The sequence below is a fragment of the Pogonomyrmex barbatus genome, unplaced genomic scaffold (genome assembly GCF_055798465.1).
Source record: "Pogonomyrmex barbatus isolate J1 unplaced genomic scaffold, ASM5579846v1 scaffold14, whole genome shotgun sequence".
In the NCBI taxonomy this organism is placed as follows: Eukaryota; Metazoa; Arthropoda; class Insecta; order Hymenoptera; family Formicidae; genus Pogonomyrmex; species Pogonomyrmex barbatus.
The window spans coordinates 317,505-339,438 of NW_028297110.1; the positions used below are offsets into that span (position 1 = coordinate 317,505).

General features: G+C 37.6%; 2 protein-coding genes across 3 annotated transcripts in view; one reads left to right on the top strand and one right to left on the bottom strand.

Annotated features, from left to right (window-relative positions):
- spg (dedicator of cytokinesis spg) overlaps positions 1-21,934 on the bottom strand; it is a 47,437-nt gene that overhangs the window by 18,500 nt on the left and 7,003 nt on the right. For both annotated transcript variants that reach the window (XM_011635230.3, XM_011635229.3), the window contains exons 3-4: positions 21,406-21,599; positions 20,891-21,039 (exon numbers count right to left, since the gene is read on the bottom strand). In XM_011635230.3, coding sequence (XP_011633532.2) covers positions 20,891-21,039; positions 21,406-21,599 — 343 coding nt within the window. The remainder of the gene's footprint in view (positions 1-20,890; positions 21,040-21,405; positions 21,600-21,934) is intronic.
- On the top strand, positions 1,420-20,689 carry Inx3 (innexin 3). The gene is made up of 5 exons (XM_011635228.3): positions 1,420-1,863; positions 13,443-13,616; positions 15,825-16,246; positions 16,509-16,904; positions 17,295-20,689. The coding sequence occupies exons 2-5, from the start codon at positions 13,454-13,456 to the stop codon at positions 17,502-17,504; spliced, it is 1,191 nt and encodes a 396-aa protein (XP_011633530.1). The 5' UTR covers positions 1,420-1,863; positions 13,443-13,453; the 3' UTR covers positions 17,505-20,689.

Consider the following 21,934-nt stretch of genomic DNA (forward strand, 5'->3'; position numbering starts at 1 on the left):
AGCAAAGCAAGTAACAGTAGCACAATCTTAATTGCATCTAATAACGATTACATCGTTAATAGTAGCGCCGCACGATAACAACGATAATAATAAACGCAAAAAAAAGAGAGGAGAATTGAAGAAAAGACACGGAGGAAATGTACAAATGCAGTCTTTAAAGAGCTGGAAGTGAAGAACCCCCCTTGAACGCGAAGGAAAAGGGAGAGAGAGGAGGGAACAGGTTCCCGGCATGGTTACCGCATATTCACCGAGCTGAAAACCTTGGGCCCCATCTAGAACGACAGAGGGAAAAAGAGGAAGAGGAGAACAGCTGAAAGCAAGAAAGAAAAAAGAAAAGAAAGGGAGAGAAAGAGGGGCAAGAAGGGACAGGATATTTGCTCATCTCGCTCCAGTCGAGATGCCGCGGTCGCGGTTCTCGCGGACACATGATAAAGGTCGAGAAAGCAAAGGTGAGTTCACACGATGCGTATATCGCGCCCAGGGAATCCTGACGTCCACCGAGAGGACTCGCGCGCGCGCGCGCGCGTGCGCACGCGCACGCGCGCGTGCCCAGTGGGTCCTTGGTCCTTGAACTCGACGTGCGACCGCTCGTCACGAAAACGGTACCTTTTTCTTGGTCCAGCGTGCCGCGCGAGCTTCTGCCAGGTAGAAACTACCTGGAAACTGGTTTCCAAAAATTCGAGGGAAAAATCACCTTCACATTCCTACGGATTTAAGGATCCATTCTCGATGAAAATGTCTGTGGAAATAATAAGACGTTTATTCATGACAATGATGTAACTTAATTTTTCATAAATATCATTATTATACACGAAGGATATTTTATTGTTCAAATTTATTTTTATTTTTTTTTTCGCCAGTGAGGATGCATATGTTCTTTTTCTTTTAGAGAAAAGGAAGTCGAGGAAATGGAGACGAATGTTTTATGCACGACGAGTTAATTTTTCGCGCCTCGTTGAATTTTTCGAAGAGGAAGGGAAGAACGCGTGGCTCATATTTTAGAGCGACAGGAAGCGGCTATCGAGCATCAGTACATTTTCGTGATACATTTATTCTGTATTTTGCACTTATAAGGCATGTAAAAGAATCTCCAGATATATTTAAACGTTTTTACAGTTCTAACAAAAATTTACAAATTTGAAATATGCGCTGTAAAGCACAGAAATAAAGCGTTTATTACTCGTCTGAAAATTTATATCGATATATATAAAATTTATCGATTTTATCGATCTCTTGAACGTGATTTCTCCAATCGCATTCTTCATCAAGAAAATCTCGACGCGCCAAATCGAGACGCAAAAAACATACCGATGTGGAAATTCTAGAGCGTACGAGGGAAACGCCATACGCACCTGGCATCCCCTCCTCTTCGCAGCCCTCCGTTCGCCCGGCAAGATGGCGGAGTGGTGGGGCCCCGAGCGAGTACCTCATCGTTCGCGTCAGTCGTTTTCCGAGGCCTAGTCGGTGTATCGTGTGTGTTGCGAGTCTCCTTTCAGAATCGGTATTCGCATCGCGAAACAGGAGAAAGGAAGACGAAAAAGGGTGACGGAAAGGACGCGTCGTTTCGGAGGCCGCTTCAGGCTTTCCATTCTCGATTCGAATTTCAGTGCGCATTTTTGACGAAAAGCGAGTTCGAGGGTTGATCGATCGATCGATCTCTCGAGAGAATAAGTGCGATCCCGTGGGAGAAGAGACGAACGCCGGATCGGTCGGCGCGTCGCTCCTGTGCGCAGCTCGGGCCCCCGGACAGGCCCGAAACGAAAATTCACGCGGTACGACGGTCAGTTGCAGAGCCGACCGCGGACGGGATCGTGACAACGTGGGACGTCATCGAGGGATTCGACACTGCGCCACGGACGGAAGGTATTAGCCGAGGAGAAGAGAAAGACGAGCGTTTTCAGGTTTTCTAGATACATACCGATCTCACGATCGATACGCGAGAAGGAAGCGCGAAAATTAGCATCGGTCGATCCAACGACGGCGCGAAACAAATGCGCGTTGATCGCACATACCTTACAGACTCAGAGATGTAAAATTTCGATCGTAACGAAACAATAACGATGCGATGTAAACAGAGCACGTGATCTCGGAAATAGCGCGTGTTCTCTCCCGAAGTTTCTCGATTGTTACCGAAGCCCGAGGAAATTCGGAAATCGTTTGGGGTTGATCATCGAATGGAATTCCGTGAGATCGAGGCACAGCTGATGTAGCGTACACGACACACGAGTAAATTGGAAATTAAACTCGCCGGTAAACCGGTCGGTTTTTGATAGTCAGTGGCGTCGAAAATGATATTTGAATCGTTCGGACTTGTTTCAAAGCAAACTCGATGTTCACTCGCGTTTATTCGTTTGATCTAGCTAGATTCGGTAACAAAGAAATCTCGAAACGACCAAGAACGAACGTAATAAACTTTTCTCTTCATTAGCTAAAAAGAAACGAGATATGTATTCGAGCGAGTCATTAAAAGGGATTTATTCGTGCTCAGTCGCGCTCGTTCATTTCTCGATTCAGTCTCACAGATCGCCTTTTACGACTACTACCGACTATTGTGTTCGATCGCTCCTCGGGCAGCTTCAACGAGCGCGCAACTCGCCGCAATTCGGAGTCGAGAGAGAAAAGCGCGCGTCTTCTTCAGCAGCCGCGCGCTTAAATGACCTCAATTGGCAAAGCAGCCGGCTTCGGTTGGAAAGATCGGAGTCGATCCGATACCGGCTCGCACAAGCCTCGAATGAGTAATTCCTCTTTCACCGCGCGCGCGCGCGCGCGCACTCACTCACTCACTCTCTCTCTCTCTCTCTCTCTCTCTCTCTCTCTCTCTCTCTCTCTCTCTCTCTCTCTCTCTCTCTCTCTCTCTCTCGAATTCCTGTTACCTGCGTAACAAAGTGCACTTACGAAGCATAAATTCTCTCGCATTACGTTGTTCCATCGACGCTGACTTGCTGTTTTTCTAATAGATAATATTCCCGATAATACTCCCTTTTTCACCAATCGATATTTCATAATTATGTGCATTCGATGTGTGTGTGTGTGTGTGTGTGTGTGTGATTTTATGGCAGATGATAGATAGATATATATATATATATATATATATATTTTACTTACATACATCTTAATAAATCAATTTGCGATATATGCCGTTTACATATAATGAAAAATGTTAGGCTCGAAGTTTAAGTTATTAATACGAAGTTAATATTTGCTTTCTGTGAGAGAAGCAGGATTTTCGTGTCAATTTTTGTCAAATGTTAACGGTTCATTTAAGAATGCGAAGCAGGTCAAATGCTGACTTATTGTTAGATAAGCCTTTGTTTCGGGAAAGGGGAAACGGAGCTCTTTCCGAGAATTGGTAGGGCCTCTCTAAGCAGGTAGGCATCTTGATTCGAGTTTCAACGGAAGCAGAAGAAGAAGCATCTTAATCTCGTTTCTCGATGAGCAGAGTATATTTTCTCGTACGGCGGCTACTCGTGTTCCGCTCGAGCGAGAACAGCTCGTGGTCCGCGTGCGATCAACATAAAAAAAGTCAATAACACACGTGACCGATAAATCGTCCACGCGATATCGATAAATCGATTATGAATATACGCGAGGAATACAATTAATATATAAACATGAGATCAGGTTCAACAAACATGAAGAAAAAATGAATTGAACTTATTAGAAAATACGACACAATTGAGACACAACGAAAATCTTTTTAAATTTAACGATAATTTAGAAACTTAGAAAGATATTTTCAGTACAATAAAGAAAATTTGTAAAATATACAAGATTAACTTTTAAAGGAAGAATGAACTTGTCATTTTAATAAAAAAATTGATCTTCGAAATACCTATGACAGCATTGGTATAGTATTTTCTATTCTTCTTTTCAAACTGTTTTTTTTTTTTATTTTTTCGGATATTTTTTTTATAATTTCTCAAGGGAAGTGTCATATTTCCAATTGTGTGGGACGTAGGTGATGTTTTCTCGTCTATTGTTTCGATAGTTCGACCGAAACGCATACGTGATCTTGGTACAATAGATAGGACAGTTTCCGAGTTTTCCGAATAAAATAACGATAAAGCACTACAAAAAGATTTTACATTTCAATATATATCAGGTACGTGTATATAATATTATTTATCGCTTCTATGTTTCATGGAAGACGTTGGAATTCATCTCTGTGTGCTATCGATGTTAAAAGCCGTAGTATACAAATACCATAAAGTAATAGTAGGCGTAGAGAAAAATAATCTTGAGGGTCTTTCGAGAATTGCATGATTACGAGAAACATTTAATTTTTAATACACGATACACACATAGAAAAATATGCATATGTTTACATAATAAAAAATATAAAATAAAACGACAAAATAAGCGAAACGTCACTTTACTTTATAAAATTATAGTTTGAGATTATTTTTTAACGAGTGTAGTTGTATGAGATTTTATATTTTAGATTATATCGACGATCTAGAACTATTATCGGTTCTAGAATTAGCTTCAGATATCTTACAACGTTATTCACAATTTAAATAGAAAGAAGATTAAATCACTATTTTAATTGACTAACGCGTGTTAGAACAACTTGACCGTGAACAAAAACAACAGTCTATATTTAATCGCTCGATGATTAAATAAACTTGAGAAAATATTTCGGACGGTGATTTCTCATGCGGTTTAAAGATCGTCTCTGCGGTTGATTTCTGAATAGCCGTCACTTTCAAGGTCTTCGAAAGAATTAGTAATTAAGGATTCTTTCCGAATCATAAATCAAACAAATGTTCTCTTAAAATTTGCTACGAAGACGTAGAGCTAAATGAAAACAGAATAAATCAAAAATCTGTAGGAAAAACTGAGGTTTTAAGAATAGAATTACTTTACAAGAAAAAGACGAGGAAAAAATAAAGAATGATGGAAAAGTGAAAATAAAATAATCAATCTTTAGAGATCTTAAACTATGATCTTCAGTGTACTAAATTCTTCATTCAATAGTTTAGTTTCGTATAATTTATCTACAACACTGCACTATAAATAACGCGGAATAACGCGGCATCTAATTAACTGCCATCATATTCACCTTTATTATATCGTCATCTTTATTATATCGTCGCTTCCCACGATCTCAAGATACGTGAGAGGGGCTATTAACCTCCTCCCTGAGTTATCGTCTTCATTCATTTTTCGCGTCTCGCGCGCGAACACATCGATGTGCATATGTGCCTATCGAGCGTGTCATTAAAGCATAGCGCTCGGAATATACACGCGAATATACACTATGGAATATTAATGCGATAATGCTTACCGACGTGTAGAATAATGTTCGCGTCTGGAGTCGAATCGGGACGTGAAATACATCTCGCGCGAGGAGAGTACCTCGCAAAACCTCGCTAAACGTGTATCAATCTTTAGAGTCGTAATGCATTCGTGTGATCAGATTTAAAAAAAAATTTCATGAAATTTTTTAATATAACAAAGAATATTAAGTCGAATGTAACTGCTTTATATTAATTCCAATGCTTATGTTCTTGTTTAACTTCGTCGATTTTCTGTCTACTTTTACTTTCACGGAGTTGATTAGTTTGATTTCTACGAGGCTCAATTAAAATACCAATGGAATTTGTTGGGCAATACATATTAAATGAAACTAATGGGAAGAAGGTAAAAGGAATTTTTCTCTTTTATTCCGTTTGTCATTTTTTTCTGTCGGACTAACGTATCATTGTAAAATCACGAAAGGAACAATTCGGCTGCACAATAATTAACATAATTCGTACGGCCTCGTTTTCCATTCGTCACACACAATTATCGCGACGCGAATGCCGCAATCTCCATCGCTCGCGTCATCAGCGTCGCCGCGGGAAAAACGTACGCGCGAGAAATTCGCTCGGAGCGAAGCGTTTTGCGAAAAGCTTACCAAACGGGAACGCGAAAATAATATTTTGCGAATATCAGCGAGTTCCACGCCTTTCACCTACGTTCGTTCGTACGAAGCGAATAAAATTATCCCTTCACTCCTCGGCCGCATTGTACGCGCTATCGTTCGATGCGATCAACGAGACGATATACCATTCGATTACAATCGGCTTCCTCGCCCATCGCGAAGCGATGAACCTAAAAATCGCGCCGCTGAGGATAAATCGTACGTTTCCCACGTGCGCTCTCTAATACCGCCAGTCTGCACCCATCAGCAATCCCGAACGATTCTCAGAAATTCTCAATTTATGAAAACGTGATCTTTGCGAGGAACCTGCCTATAAAAGTCAAAAACACGCTTTCACAGGTGAGATGATGATGCAAGGAATGCACTTCAATCGATTTATCGATAAAGAGAATTCATTAGAATTTGATGTTGTTTCTTAAAGTAAACGAGACATTCGTGTAAGAGAGATATTACTAAAAAGGATGTACGTTTAGATACTATTTTTTTTTTCAAAATCTTAGAATTTCAGGGTAAAAAAATTTTTATTTTCTAAATTCCGTGTCATTTCACGATTTTAACTCGAGAATGGAAGATAATATCTCTTTCTAAAGATCACTGGAAATTTTATTTAAACATCCACTATTTCGTCAACATTGTGTTCGTCCAAGACTTTACGCAGATAAAATGTCGAAGAACGTGCCGTTCGCGCAAGACATCTAACTGTAAATCCCCTTTCTACTCACGAAGCCACCAAGCTCGTCCTTTCACCGCAAATGGATGAGACAAAAGGTATCCACACGTATGTTATGCCTTCTGTGCATGGTACAAAGTACTTTTTCCTATAATTTAACGCGCTCGAGATCCGTCCCTTCGGTCGCACGATATAATTCAATGTTTTGCAAAAGCACATTTTTAATTTTACACTGATTAATACCATAATAACTTAGTCGATGAAAAATGAATATTACGTCCATAATACTTTTCGAATAAATTACTTATTTCTCTTTTATTCCTCCTACAAAATTGGATAGGAATGAATAAATTTCTTCGCGATGTTTTGTCCCGACAAATTACCTGGATTTCATTCGGACCGCGATATTCGTGGAAAAATTCATCATGTTTCTATCGATGGGATATATCATGACACGAACATGTAGGAAACGTTGATTTATGAAAGCGTGCCAGCGGAGAGTATTTAACGTGCGACTGCATGGCAAATGCAGAGGAATCATCGTCATAGTCATCGTTGCTAGCTCGTTACTCGGCGAAATTCCTAATAAAGCATTGACCGAGTGCGCCTCAAACGCAATTACGATGCAATATGGAGGAATCGTGCGGACAACGGCTCCCATGTATCTCGCAAACGGCGCATTTCATTCGCGTGTTTAAAAGTTTCGTTTAGCAACGATTCAAAAAAAGCAAGATACTTTTATACGATACTTTCATATTCGCATCACGCGTGATACATCTCTTTGTAATGCAAATTCACGGATACAATTTTCTTCAAGGAAAAACGCGAAATGTCAAACAAGTCTGATTCGATACACGTGTAATACGTGCAGACAGCTGATAATTTTGCGGGATCGCCGCACGTGGATAATCGTGAGTAAAAGCGGTACGTGTCTCGTTCTCTCTCTCTCTCTCTCTCTCTCTTTCTCTCTCTCTGTAAAGTGGGAGACACACACAATTACTCGGATAGTGATTATAAAACTTATATCTTGATCACGGCGTACAGCATGGCGAATGGTCGGTTGATACAATAATTTACGGCACGTTGCGCTAATTTGCCCACTGTCGAGGGCGACCGTTTACCCACGGCCAAGCGTGTTATTAATTCATACATGCGATCTGAAACTGTCACTCCACGATATTAAGCTAGTCACGGAATCGAGCAGTAATTTAAGATTAAAGATTCGTCTTGATACAGTTCGACTCCGTTTTAAATTATTTTAATGCGTACGTAATACTTTCAGAAATCGATAGATATCCCAGTTTCATTTCAAAGAAAATTTTGAGAAGGAGTTATCGCTATGTCCTCTCGTTAACGTATGGAAAATCCCAGTCACCTCCAGGAAGAAATATGATTCATACTGCAGAGAAAGTTCTTAGCAACTTGCTTACTTCCAAGAAGATCTCTCCCTTGAATCACATTTCTCAGCGATATATCTGTTACTCATTGTGTCAGCGATAGCCGAAACGTCACTTCTGCGCGTGATACCGAAAGATGTATCATCATAAACGATGTACAAAATGTACAAATGTACAAATGTACAAAATTATCACATAACATAAGCACATAATAGAAATATCAATAATATTATTTTCATTATAAATACGATAATAATCACCGATGTGTAATAATCGACGCGGCAAATAATCTCTCGCAATGCGAGATTTGAATTAATATTATTCGATCAATATTTAATCGTCGCTATTTCCAAATTTCGCAACGAATGAATCGTACACGAATGAATCGGGTCCAAGTTTCGAGTGATCCCCATATCGACAAATAACACTCGAGTACATAAATCACGTCTCCCGATTGCACTCGCGCTCGCCACTCTTTCTCTTTCTGCATTAGCAACTGTTATTAGTTCATGTACGCGCACACATATGAGGAAATCACGTTATGACCGCGATCGTTCTCGTTTCGACCTACAAAACGCTCCAGTTTCTATATCACGCGACGCAACTGGTGAGCATAAATCACCCTCCTATTACCTGTTAACCGTTGAATCGACAGAATTTCGCTGTGCGTCTCCGTATTTGGTTTCGTAAATCGTAAAGGCCGTATAGCCTTTATAGCCTTTGATCATCTTGAAAAAAATCTTTCCATATTTAATAGCTTATTCATTATATATTCGCCTTTCACCGCTAAATTCTCATAATCACGTCGCTTTAGCGTCGTAAGATAAGTTTATGATTCTTAAATCTTGTGCGTTATTAATTTTATAATACCGCGCGTAAATTTCTTTAATCTTTAAATTATTTTTAGCGTTATTTTAGTCATACGGTATGTACAGTATCTTCTACTAACAATTAAAAACTTAGCAATATGAAAAAGTAAGAGTAGACAAATTCCAATTTTATATTAATAATAAAGCTTGAAAAAAATCAATGATTCTTCTTAATTGAATGTTTCAATTCTAAAAAATTATATTAATTATATATCACGTAATAATGTAATAGGACACTAATATAGTATTACAATCATATCTGCCCAGAACGAACGTTACGAGAATTTCCTTCTTTTTGTCTGCTTTTCTCCATTTCGCGGGCGATGCAGCGGACAAAACCGGTGTCCCGGATCCGATGGGGACAAAGGTTCTCCATTTTTCTCGATCGTGTATTAGCAACTTCTCGAATCCGGCGCGTCGGCGACGGCATTCTCTCAGCCCGGCGATCGCACGATGCCAAACCTGTTTTCTGCATCCGTAACCCAATACGGACAATTCGTACGAGATCGAGCCACGGCAGTGGCGGCGACGGCGGCGGCGGCGGCGGCGGCGGTGGCGATCGTGAGAAGAAAATCATCGTCGATCGGTGGATTCACACTCACTCAAAAGTGATGACGTTCAATAATAATTTGCAAATTTCAACAATAAAAACAACTGATCGCTTGAAAAGAGAAAAATACATCATAATAAGTGGTATAATTTTTAATTATTATTATAATAATAATGATGTATGCATAAATGATAGTGCAATGTGGTGCATTATCGAAATTATTACAATTTTTAGACACGTTGAGAACGCTGAGAGAAAAGAAGATGCATAGTTACATTTGGCATTTTACATTTTATTCTTTTCGAGTTGAATAAAGTTTGTGGAAATCCATTTGATTTAGTAACTAAAAACTCTGGTCACGAACAGAAACGAAGAGCGACGACAAAATTCCGCCTGTGTGCTCATGACGGGATTTATTGCCACGACCGATAGAACATAAACCTCTTTTCACTTGATATGATATGTACCTATGATTACGCAACGCCGTAAAAAATCGCGTTTCAACTAGCGAGAGATATAATCAAAATGGTTTATGACTTTAGCACTTACTGAGTGACATATATTTTATAATATTAATCAATAAGTGATATATGAAATAAATAATAAATGAAACAAAATAATAGGAAATCTAAATAACATAAGTAGAATAAATGAACTGAGGAAACATAAAGAATTTACTTAGAACTTAATTGTTATCAATTAATACTTATTTTTGTGATATCCGCTATGGCAGACAAATATGGTTTTTGTATCTCTAGGCTTGCATCATTTGGAGAAATATTGTCCAATGTCTTCCACCAAATGTCACGTGCATTTAAAAAAATATGATTAATTAAGGCGGGGGCACTTATCAAAGGCTGTCGGCCTTTGTCTGTCGTCATCATCGTCATCATTTACTCACGTAGATGTACCCCACTCCGCTCAACTCGAGAAACCACCAGTAGCTAACTGGTTTAATCAACTTGACCGGTTCTTTCACCATGAACGTTGCGAGAAGTGTGGCGAACAAGTGACAAAGGCATTTGAAAATCATATACTTCCGAGAAAACATCGTGTGAAACATTGTTCCATTTTTCTCGCAATCATTGTAGAGATACTATACTACTTTGTAAGCTTTGTAGTTGTTTAAAGGAAACATATCAAACATCTTTGCCATTGAAGATCATTAGATAGCGTTAAGCTGTGTTAATTCCGTGAAATAATTTTACATTACGCGATGTTGCAAAAAAATAACACATTCTCACATTTAGAATCTTTATTTTTTAGAATCTTGTATTAATTATAGTCTCGAAATAGAATGACATGTTACGTAAAGAAATGTAAAATTAAGAACAAAAAGTTAAAGAATTTATATTTTTTTATATAATGGAATTTGCACGAATTCAAATTTTTGCAAACAGTTCTTCACAATCGGCAAATCTGCTGACAGTTTAAAATTCCACGCACACGTGTGTACGAAGTTAGCACGCTTTGCAGGCAGAATGACAAACTCGAGTTAAGTTAGCAATCTCAGATTTTATTCGAGTTGACAAGAATTCGCGCCAACAAGAATTCTAAAAACTTGTCTTCATATCTTTTCGCAATAATATGCAATGGTTTGTTGTAAGAAAATTCTATCATTCTCAAAATGCTTTTCTGTAGAGAGAGGCAAATCTCCGATAATAATAAATAGAGAGGGGATATTATTGGGACTTACAAAATGTTAAAAATGCTGGCGCGACCGTTGTGATGAGAATCCTGAACATATTGCACATTCTATGAAATTTCACGGCTATATATTTATAATTTACTTTATTGCTATAGAATAATCCTATTTTATAAAAGTATTCATCTTTTATGCCGTAATAATATCCGTATAGTTTACGCCCGCTTAGTCTTTATATGATCATGAAATTAATTAATCGTTACGTCATGCATTAACGAGAATATACTTCTCGTGACCGTGGTCACGAGCGTGTCCTTTAGATACGCGTATATTAATGCAAGGCCCAGCCCTCTAGCTTTCATCGTAATCACGCACGATTACATTGAAAAAACGAAAGATACCATAAAACCACGATATCTCGAGATAACAATGCAGCTTCCGGCGCTTTAACTTCTTTTCTTAGAAAGGACAGAAAGGGAAAAAGAGACGATTTTAAAGTCTATTTTCCTGCTGGAAAAAGCAAGAAGAAGATAATTTCCTCCTATAAATCTTGCCAACAATAGCAACTATGCGATGTGCGAAATTCATCCAAATTCACTCAAGGTTGTCAAACGAGCGTTAAAAATGCGATGAGAGGTAAGAGGTCGATTTTTAAAATCGCACCCGGATTCGGATTTGAAAGACGACCTTTGTTGCTGACGTAACTTGTACAAAATGTGAGTTTAGACAGTATTCTCCGAGGCGAATACGAGCACGTGTCGTTCCGCAGAAATCCGGCGGCGACGAAAACGAGAGAAATGGCAGGGGAACAACCCGGGCATTCCGGTCGCGTCTAGCTTTTGTTTCTCGACGAGAACAATCTACGGGTCGAGGTGTACGGCGTTCAGGATGGGCTTTTCTCTCTCTCTCTCTCTGTCTCTCTCTCCCTCCCCTCCTCTCTCTCTCTCTCTCTCTCTCTCTCTCTCTCTCTCTCTCTCTCTCTCTCTCTCTCTGTCTCCGTATATCGATCTTCTCATACACATCTGCCATTTCCGGTTGTGCGCACGACATTATTACCATGAGCATATACATCGGGATGACGAGGGGACCTTTCTCGCCGACGAGGGTTTCGTGGGTTTTCGAAAGGGCGACACAGGGGAAAACAGTGCGAATCGTCATTCCGCGTTATACTCGCGTGACGATCTCGCTGAATAAAAGCGCGGCGAAGCGCTTCCGCTTTTGTTCGCTAAAAGCAATTGAAACAACGGGAATAGTATCGTAAAACAAGCGACGTTTAATCCGATGTTTAAAGTCAAAGAATTCATTCTGCAGAAGCGAAAAGTTAGCCAAGACTCTCTCTTAAACTTTTATCTTAAAAAATTTCGACACATCTTTCCAAACAAAAAATTTTGCGATCGATCGATCGATCTCTGTATTTCGTCTTGAATTTTGCAACTAATAATAGATTTAGCCGACAGAGTATTCCGCTATATTAATTATATCGTTATCGTAATTATATTCCAAAGATCTATTGTCTCTTTTCAATCTCCTACGAAATTCAATTCGGTTTCCCCGAGCGACGCGATCGGAATTCGTCGCCGAGAGGGTCAGAATATCGGATAAGATTAATGATCGGCTTCTGCGGAATCAAATCCTGTTTACTACTGGAGTCTGTAGGTGAATTAATCACGAGGTAATCTAGATACAGCACGCAGTATTGGCATAAAACTCGACGCAACCTCGTCTCTCTTTCATAGGCAACTAGGCTCGTGCGACTCAGTTCATTATAAATTACTGACTTATACGATAAGAATGCTAATGCTGCCGGCGTTTGGCTCAATGAAACGCGCTTCTAATCGTGATCGACCAGCCGCGTGGTATTCATTAGGCATAACGGGAACGTAATCTGATTGCTCGTCAACCGAAGACAGCCTTTGCCTCGTTCCTACTCTTCTCTCTCGATTTCTTCCTTGAATTATCTCACTTTTATAGTATCTAACACATAAAAAATATGCTAAGCGAATAAACGTATGTTTGTGTTCTTTTAAAGTAAAAGTTATTAAAACAGACATATTACTGTATTATTTTTTAATTTGGTGAAAGTATCCGAGTCGTCAAGAGTTAATTTGTTTTGTTTTCTTAATTAATGAATAAAATTGGAAATGAAATATTTTTTTGTGAATAGGACGTCGACAATGAAAACGGACAACGAACTTAATTTTTCATCTAATTTTATATGCGCTTCTCTTTAGCAGAATTTTAATTTAAGACTGTATTGCTAAAATAAGAATGACAATTAAAGAAGAGGATGACACAAGATATAACGTACCTGTTGTTTTAAGTTCTAATTTCTCATTCATTGACATCGATAATGATAAAAATAAAACGTCTCTTTTTTTTTTGCAGATTAAACGAAAATGGCGCTGTTCGGTTTGGTTTCTGCAGTTTCCGGCTTCGTCAAGGTGCGATACTTGATTGACAAAGCTGTTATCGATAACATGGCCTTCAGAATGCATTATAGAACCACGTCGGCTATTCTGTTCGCAAGTTGCATCATTATTACTGCCAGTAACTTGATAGGTAAGGTACCTTCCTTCAATTTTTGTCGCGTTGTCGAAACTCCTTCCCTACCGGCTCGAGAATTCTAGAGATCCTTGAAGATCTTCTAGAACGAGAAAGTTTCTTGTGTTGCGATTATCTTCAATTATCAACGACATTCAAAACGAAGTAGATACGATTGTCATTATCTTAGTAATTCAAACATGAAGATAAACAATTTAAATAAAAATGAAAACTCTTCGCATGTAATACAATAGCAAATACGTAAATAACCGGCTGACTGAATTGTAAAGAATTTTACAATTTACATAGAAGAAAAAGAAGAGAACAGATGATGTTCGGTGATGTTCCAAAGTGGGAAAACCGTGTCTAAAGATAGCCGACGTAAAGATGAGACTCATTTACTCTATCCGAGTGCGTAGGATGTTAACGGGATGTTAAAGATCAATAGCGACCACTTGCACTGTAAGCCAAGTTGCAGCCGGTCGCCGTCTAATCAACCGATGATTAGGGAGTCGCACGAAGGCGAAATGACGAGGCCGTGTTTTTCTCGTCGTATCTCTCTCGAACATTTACGTCGAAGACAAGGTTTTCAAATACAGGTTCTTTTACGCTCTTTTATCACCGCGCACGAACGATTGATCAGAAGAAGCCATGTTTGCACCTAACGATCATAACGTCATACGCAGTCGGTTTCTTATTATAGTTGTTGCGAATTGAGGTCGAGTCGCGCGATATGATTAATGACCTGAGTAAATCTTTGACTACGGGATGAAGCAACTGGGAAGTAGTAATTATGCTATAAATGATTATGTATATATAAAACATCGGAAGAGAATGTATATATCTATTTCTCGTTTGAGATTGTCGTTGGAATTGAGATAATAAATCAGATCAACGAAGAGATAGATTAAACTAGATTAAACAATCATACGATAATTTATTATACCGAGTAGTAATGATTTGTCACAGCTTTGAGATGTAGAAACGAAGTGTTCAACTTTTCAAAGATTTTTTTCAGAGAATTTTAGAATTTCGATACTTATAATTATTGCAAGATCAAATAAATAGTAAGCCGGTGAACCTAACCGTTGCGTAACTTAATCGTCCGTAAACGGCGCGATGAGAAACATCTGGCACGCAAATGAACTACATTATATGGCACACATATGACTTTCATTTGCAAAATGAAAATCTCAGGAGCATTAGATCTACTATCCTAATTGTATTTTCTATTTCCCTTTTTTTATTTGTTCTGTACTGTATCGACATACACCCCAATTCAATTTTAATCCTTTTTCTTAAAACACTAGCCCTTCTTCTGACATATGATATCAAAATGCAATTGAAATGTTATGTTATTTCCTTCAGACAGCTGCGCAAAAAATATATTATAGACGCGAATCTAATCGGAAAATAGATATACTATTTATGGACTTGTGTATAAATAAAACGGTTTGTATTGTGAATTTAATACTCAGAAGGAGTATTAAATTATCAGCATATTTTATCAAGACGCTGGATACTTGATACCTGAGTTTCGAGTGGCTTCGTTTAAAACGATAGCGCAGCATCCGTAAAGCGACTCGTTCGCAGTGCATTACGTGTCACGTAAAAAGAATTATCTTTGTCGTGAACGTGATAATGTCGTCTCCGACGCTTCGCTAATCGCGAGGGATTAACGTGCATTACGAGAGCAATCCCATGGGATTACTGCGGTAACTGTGTTCGTGAGACATGCGAACGATAGATACGCGAAAAAGAATTACAGAATTCTATAGTATATTACATATGTATATATACTATACGTAAAATTCAATCCACTTTGGATGGTTTATCATTATAAAAACCTACTATCTAATATCTTGTATATCGAAGAAACTGAAAAATTATTTGTATGTATATTAAAAAAATATTTAAAAAATATATAATAATTATATACAAATATATGTAAAAAATATATTAAAACATATTACACAAAAAAAAAAGACACGATACATAAAATTATAAACATTATTTTATCCTGAAATCTGATTTCAGTGAATTATAGATAAGCTTTATATTTTAAGATTTAAGAAATTCAAATTCAAGTTATCCCGCATCTCATTTTTCACGTATCTTACATTATATATCGTGTCTAATCGATAGATGTACGGAGAGATGATTGATTTTATCGATCATGTTCGTAAAAGTAACGGCGATCTGTAATCGTTTGTCTTTCTTCCGCAGGTGACCCCATCCAGTGCCTGTCGGAATTGCCCTCATCCCACGTGATAAACACGTATTGCTGGATCACGTATACGTTCACGCTGCCGGAGACCCATTCGCAGCCTGTGGGTACCCACGTGGCTCACCCAGGTCTGGGCGGCGATTACGGGGAGAAGAGGTACCACTCGTATTACCAGTGGGTGCCGTTCATGCTGTTCTTCGAGGGCGTGCTTTTCTACATACCGCACTGGATGTGGAAGCATTGGGAAGAGGGTAAGATCAGAACGATATCCGAGGGCATGAGAGGTGCCATGGTCGAAACCAAGCAGGAGCGACAATCTAAGATCGACAGACTGGTCCAATATCTTATCGAGACTCTGCACATGCACAACAGCTATGCCGCTGGCTATTTCTTCTGCGAACTCCTCAATTTCGTCAACGTCGTGAGTATACGTTTGCAACACAAAGGAGCTTTCTGAAAGTGATAGTACGCCAATTTGGGAGATATACTGTAATGTAAATTGTCTTACTTTTTTAAATACAGTTTTTTATTTAATTTCTAATCTCACTGCTCTATAAAGTATGTAAAGTTAAATTATTACAAGAGAAATCAAGCAAAACATTAAAGTATCATAAAAAAGAAAGGGAAATATTACTTTTACATCATACTAATCGTATTAAATTAATACGATGTCTTTACTATAGATCGGCAATATATTCTTCGTGGATACCTTCTTGGGCGGCGCTTTCCTTACATACGGCACGGAAGTATTGAAGTTTAGCAACATGAACCAAGAGCAACGTACTGACCCGATGATCGCGGTATTTCCGCGCGTGACCAAGTGCACCTTTCACAAGTTTGGTGCCTCCGGCACGATCCAAAAGTTGGACGCGCTCTGCGTGCTCGCGCTCAATATTCTTAACGAGAAAATTTACATCTTCCTGTGGTTCTGGTTCATTATACTGGCGATTTTCTCTGGCTTGGCAGTACTTTACAGTGCGGCCATAGTGTTGATGCCTAGCACGCGGGAAACGATCCTTAAGAGGCGTTTCAAGTTTGGTACACCAGCTATGGTTAACACGCTCATTCGAAAGACTCAGGTAAGATTTTTTTTTTCCGATTATACTCGTCAGTTATAATTTTAATTTTGCGAATGCAATGCCTTTTTAGAGAATGCTAATAAAATCGTTATACCGATAGTAATACAAGACATACAGTAATAAAAATTGATTCATTCCGAAAACATCGATAAAAACTAATTTCAAAAGTTTTGTTTTATTAAGTGATTATCATAAAATAATCTAATTGAGAATTTAATAAAAACTCTCGAATAAAGATCTATATAACTATCATCACGATGCTATTTTTGTATGAAGTCTCTGCGAATGTGTAATTGAAAAGATAAAAGCCTCTTCATAAATGACATTATAATTTTACATTTCAATGCGACATTTTATCCTGAAATTTAAGAATAAAATTGAATTTTATAGGTTGGCGACTTTCTGATGCTTCACTTACTAGGTCAGAATATGAACCTCATGATGTTCAATGAAGTGCTGGAGGAGATGTGTCGGCGTTTGCAATTCGGCAGTAGTAGCGGCGCCTCGCCGGTATCAGTACCGTCAGCACCCAGCACCCTTGAAATGTCAACACCGATATATCCGGAAATCGAAAAGTTCGCCAAGGATACTGAGATCTAAATACGAGAAGAGGTTTTGGCGACAAAGTTGTCGTTTTCCTCTACTGCCTCTTTTTACTTGTTCGTATTGTGATAATACCGCAGACGGTTTTACAACGTAGTACTGTCGTCTCGGTGCCAATAAAAAAAAAAAAAAAAAAAAAAAAAAAAAAAAAAAAAAAATAGGTTCGTGCCGCGCCATCGGTTAACTTAGTCCGCACGTATGTAAAACCATACGTGTATCTCTCTCTTATTTCTGTTATCTATTGGGGTGTCCAACATGGCATTGCTATTATGCGACACTGGTAAAACATAGATTTGAGTCGACATTAAAAAGACTTGACTCTTGTCTTCTGTCAATGAGAATTTCACTCACGTGCTCATTAAAACACAAGGCAATCCTTGACGTTGATATCCAATAAGAGATTTACTTTCAATAGAACATTTTCAAATAACAAAATCACTAGACAAGGCTGATTCTCGCTTTCTTTATTATGGAAATCATATCCAATTTGATTGTCATTTGAAAGTTCATCTTATTCATGGATGAAATAATATATCAATAAATTAATACAATGCGCGATTTGTCTCATTAGTTTTTGATACTTTTCTCATTATGAAACATCGTTCACTTAACGTTGTTATCGCTATTACATAAATTACATAACTCTAATACCCGAGCTTGACTTGAAGAAAAATAGTATGAACCAATGCTAGCCCTCGTTATCTCCTTATTCATCCAGCGATCGTTATGAAATTTTCATGTGTCGTAAAAACCAAGCGAGAACACATAAAATTGTATACGCCAACGAGGCTTCTTGCCGATATTTCTCCAACTAGATTTCTATTATTCATTTTTTCCTGTTCTTAAAAGTATTTCCGTTCGAGTGGCACAATGCAGATTATACGACATTGTATTTCAACAGACTTGTCTAAAAAGCATGTTGGTATTTTATACTAACTGCAGCGACACGAACTAACATTAGATTATCAAATATATAAATGTAGATGATACTACATAATGCTCTCGAATTATACGACGTATGCACGTGTAATTGTTTACGATTGTTAAGTCGCAACAAATTTTCAAATGTGATAAATTCACATTCCCACTCGCTGTAAGATCGAACCATTATAATTATTAATCATTCGTCCCATATAAATGCCGATTTATTTCGCAGTAACTCGAAAAGAACATGAGACATGTAAATGACGTAAATTGATAATGGTGTTCCTTAACTCTTCATGTCACGAACGAATTCCTTTTATATTTACCATCGAGCAGAAGAAAAAGCAAGTATCGAAACAGTATTGTGGATATTTTGCAATACTTCCAATATTTGCTTTTATACTACATAAGAAATTATCCATAGATTGTTTATGTGCGTTAGGAAGGCACATAAATATTAACGTTTTACCTAAGTGGTATAATTGTTTATAGAGTATCTTATTATTTGTGACGTTATATGACGAGTATGTCATTATGATTTTGTCTCAATTGCATAGAAATGAAAAAAGACATAGATGAAGCTCTGCTCAACAACTAATTATCTAATCCTTTAGACGATTGTACGAATATATGTATGTATATCCGAAAATTTATCTGCAGAAAGCGATCTACTTTAAAGCTTAATTTCCGAGCAATATACGCAAAACGCGCATATGTCACATATCATAGAACATCACTGCGCGATTATTTATAACAAAGATGTAAAAATATTGCGAGTTACTTTACACCATGGGATGGTGTAATTGCACTGCCTATAAAAGTAAAATAGCGTATCAACAACCGGAAAAAACAAAAAGAAGCATGGAAACGTGTACATCGAGAATAACTCATCTGTTTTCTATAAATTATTATTTTTTTTTAAAGTATTTTCATGCGGCTGGCGCTATAATTGTAACAAGAATTAAGCGAATAGTAGTATAATTTAGATTCGATTAAAAAAAAAACTATTCATGCGATCTCATTGATCGTAGTCACATCCTGTGTTTAGTTTGTCTTCTTCTTTTTCGCAGATTATTGTAGAAGATCTCCACATGTATCAGAGATTAAATTTCTGAACCGTGAAAATTAATTACGCTGAAAATTACATTGGGAAAAACAAATTAAAGAAGAAATGAAGATTATATTTAAAATACAACATATGAAATAGGAATCTGTATAAAATGTATAGGAGTTCTTCTATACATGATCATATCTTACGATACATAAAAATCTTCATAATGTTCTTAATGATATAATTAAGTACTTTATTAACCTTAATTGGGATTATTACAATTTTGTTTGCGAACGATATCATATCCGAATATTATACTGTCTCGTAAGTAGACTTCGCGCGATTAATTATCACGTATGCGTAATCTACCTTCCTGTTAATATAAACAATAGGGACATTCCTTCGACGTTTGGATAGATTCCTCTATGTCTTCTCACCCGCGAGAATGATGTATAAGCGTTGCCAACAATAACTATATATAATGATAATATTATAACGATCCTTTTCCTTTACGATATTCGCAACCCATTAGATTATCATTAATCGCGATCCGAGTGATATCTTAAGATAGATATTTAAGATGAATGAAAGAGAGGGAGAGAAAGAGAACGAGAGAAAGAAAGAGATTAATTATAGATGTAATAGTTGTTCGTAAAAAATGTGCCTTTTATATATATATATATATATATATATATATACATACACATATTATATATATACACACACATACATATAAATAGGATACGAAAAGAAGATTACATTAGCGTGTTCTTTAAGAGAAGCGGAAACGCTTCTCGTGACTCGCATTCGATGAGAGGAAGACTGCCAACATGTGCAACGTCGTTATAGCGATTAATATGAGAGAGAATGACAGAGAATAAACGAAATTCTTTCCAACAACGTCGTCTATCATTCGTTTTTATGTGATAATCGCGCGTCCAAGCGAACTTAATTAGCGCGTCACGCAACAGCGAATCAATCCCGAAGTTCTCTTCTTCGGCTATAGCAGCTAAAGCTATTTGGTGCAACTGCTTCCTCTAATTGGACAAAAGGCCTTTGCGCGAAATTTATTTGACTAAAATTTCCTTTCAGTGATAATTAAAATAATCTAGATAGGATATGAATTTCAATAGTTTCTTCCTCTCATTCGTGATTGTACCAATTCGGTTGCTAATAAAAATGAATGAATACTACTAGTGGCAGTAAGTCTGGTTATGCTTCGATTACATCATCATTATCGATGAGCCATCATTAGGGAAAATTTGCGCGGATTAAGCAGTAATTAAAGGAACTCAATAAATTACCGTCGTATAAAAGGACGAATGATGAAAGGAACGATCCTCGATTTCGTTCTTGCGGCACGTGCCGCGAATTTAGTGCAGAGTAGTATACTTTTTTTCCGACTTACCGATTCCCCCAGTCCACTTTATTGATTATCCGCAGCTTCAGCTCCCGCGTCTGATCGGTGGTGAGAGTGCCGGCCAAAAGTTGCCGCCGCCATTCCAATAGCTCTCGCATTACTTTACGCAACGCGTTGAATTTATACTCCTCTCGTTCCTACATTAGACAGTAAGGGCAAAAATATGTTTCAAGTTTGTCAATCAATTGCTAAACTAAATTTTATCACGCTCCCAAAAATGAAGAAAACGTGCTATATATGCTGAATTCAATATTTTTTATGTTCCGGATAATTGCATGACGTGAAAGATAGAGAATAGAAAATTAAATGTAAAAAAAGGTTAAAAGGAAATTAAAAGTAAAGGAAGCATCGCAATCTTTCATTTATCGATCGCTTTTTAATAACATGAAAAAGTATCTTCTCAATCGAAATAATCGAAATACGCGGATAAATCTTTTCTTTAAAAGATGACGAAAAGAAAAAAGAGAATAGGAAAAATGAAGTAATAAATGCGGTATACTCACTACGTACAACCTCTTCCAAATGCTACCCCATTCCCGCAGGACCAGGGTGACTTCCCGGACCACTGGATCCTCCAATGGTATGACGGACTCGAAGAGACCCTCATTGTCGATCTTGCAGGGTTTCAAATGCACATAGGAACTCGGGAAGATCCCTTTCACCGCGCGGTTCTTCGTCGAAAAACCTCTATACCAACCTGGAATTATCGGAAACATCCCATTTCAGGTGCATTTCATCGATTGTATCTGGCTTATATCTAAAGATTTAATATTACTGACGATAGGAATATTGAGATCAAATGCAATTATGATTATTGCACTAATGGAGGCAACAATATTGAAATTAAAATTAAATATTAAAATCAATTAATACAAAATTTTAATTGCTCCAATTAATATCATTCTACAATAATTTCAATAAACATACAAATATACCTGGACTGTCTCCATTATTTTGCTTCCTTAATAATTGATGCAATATTCTTGAAGATCTTTAGAGAGACATTCATAATTTAATTTAAGTAGAATTATT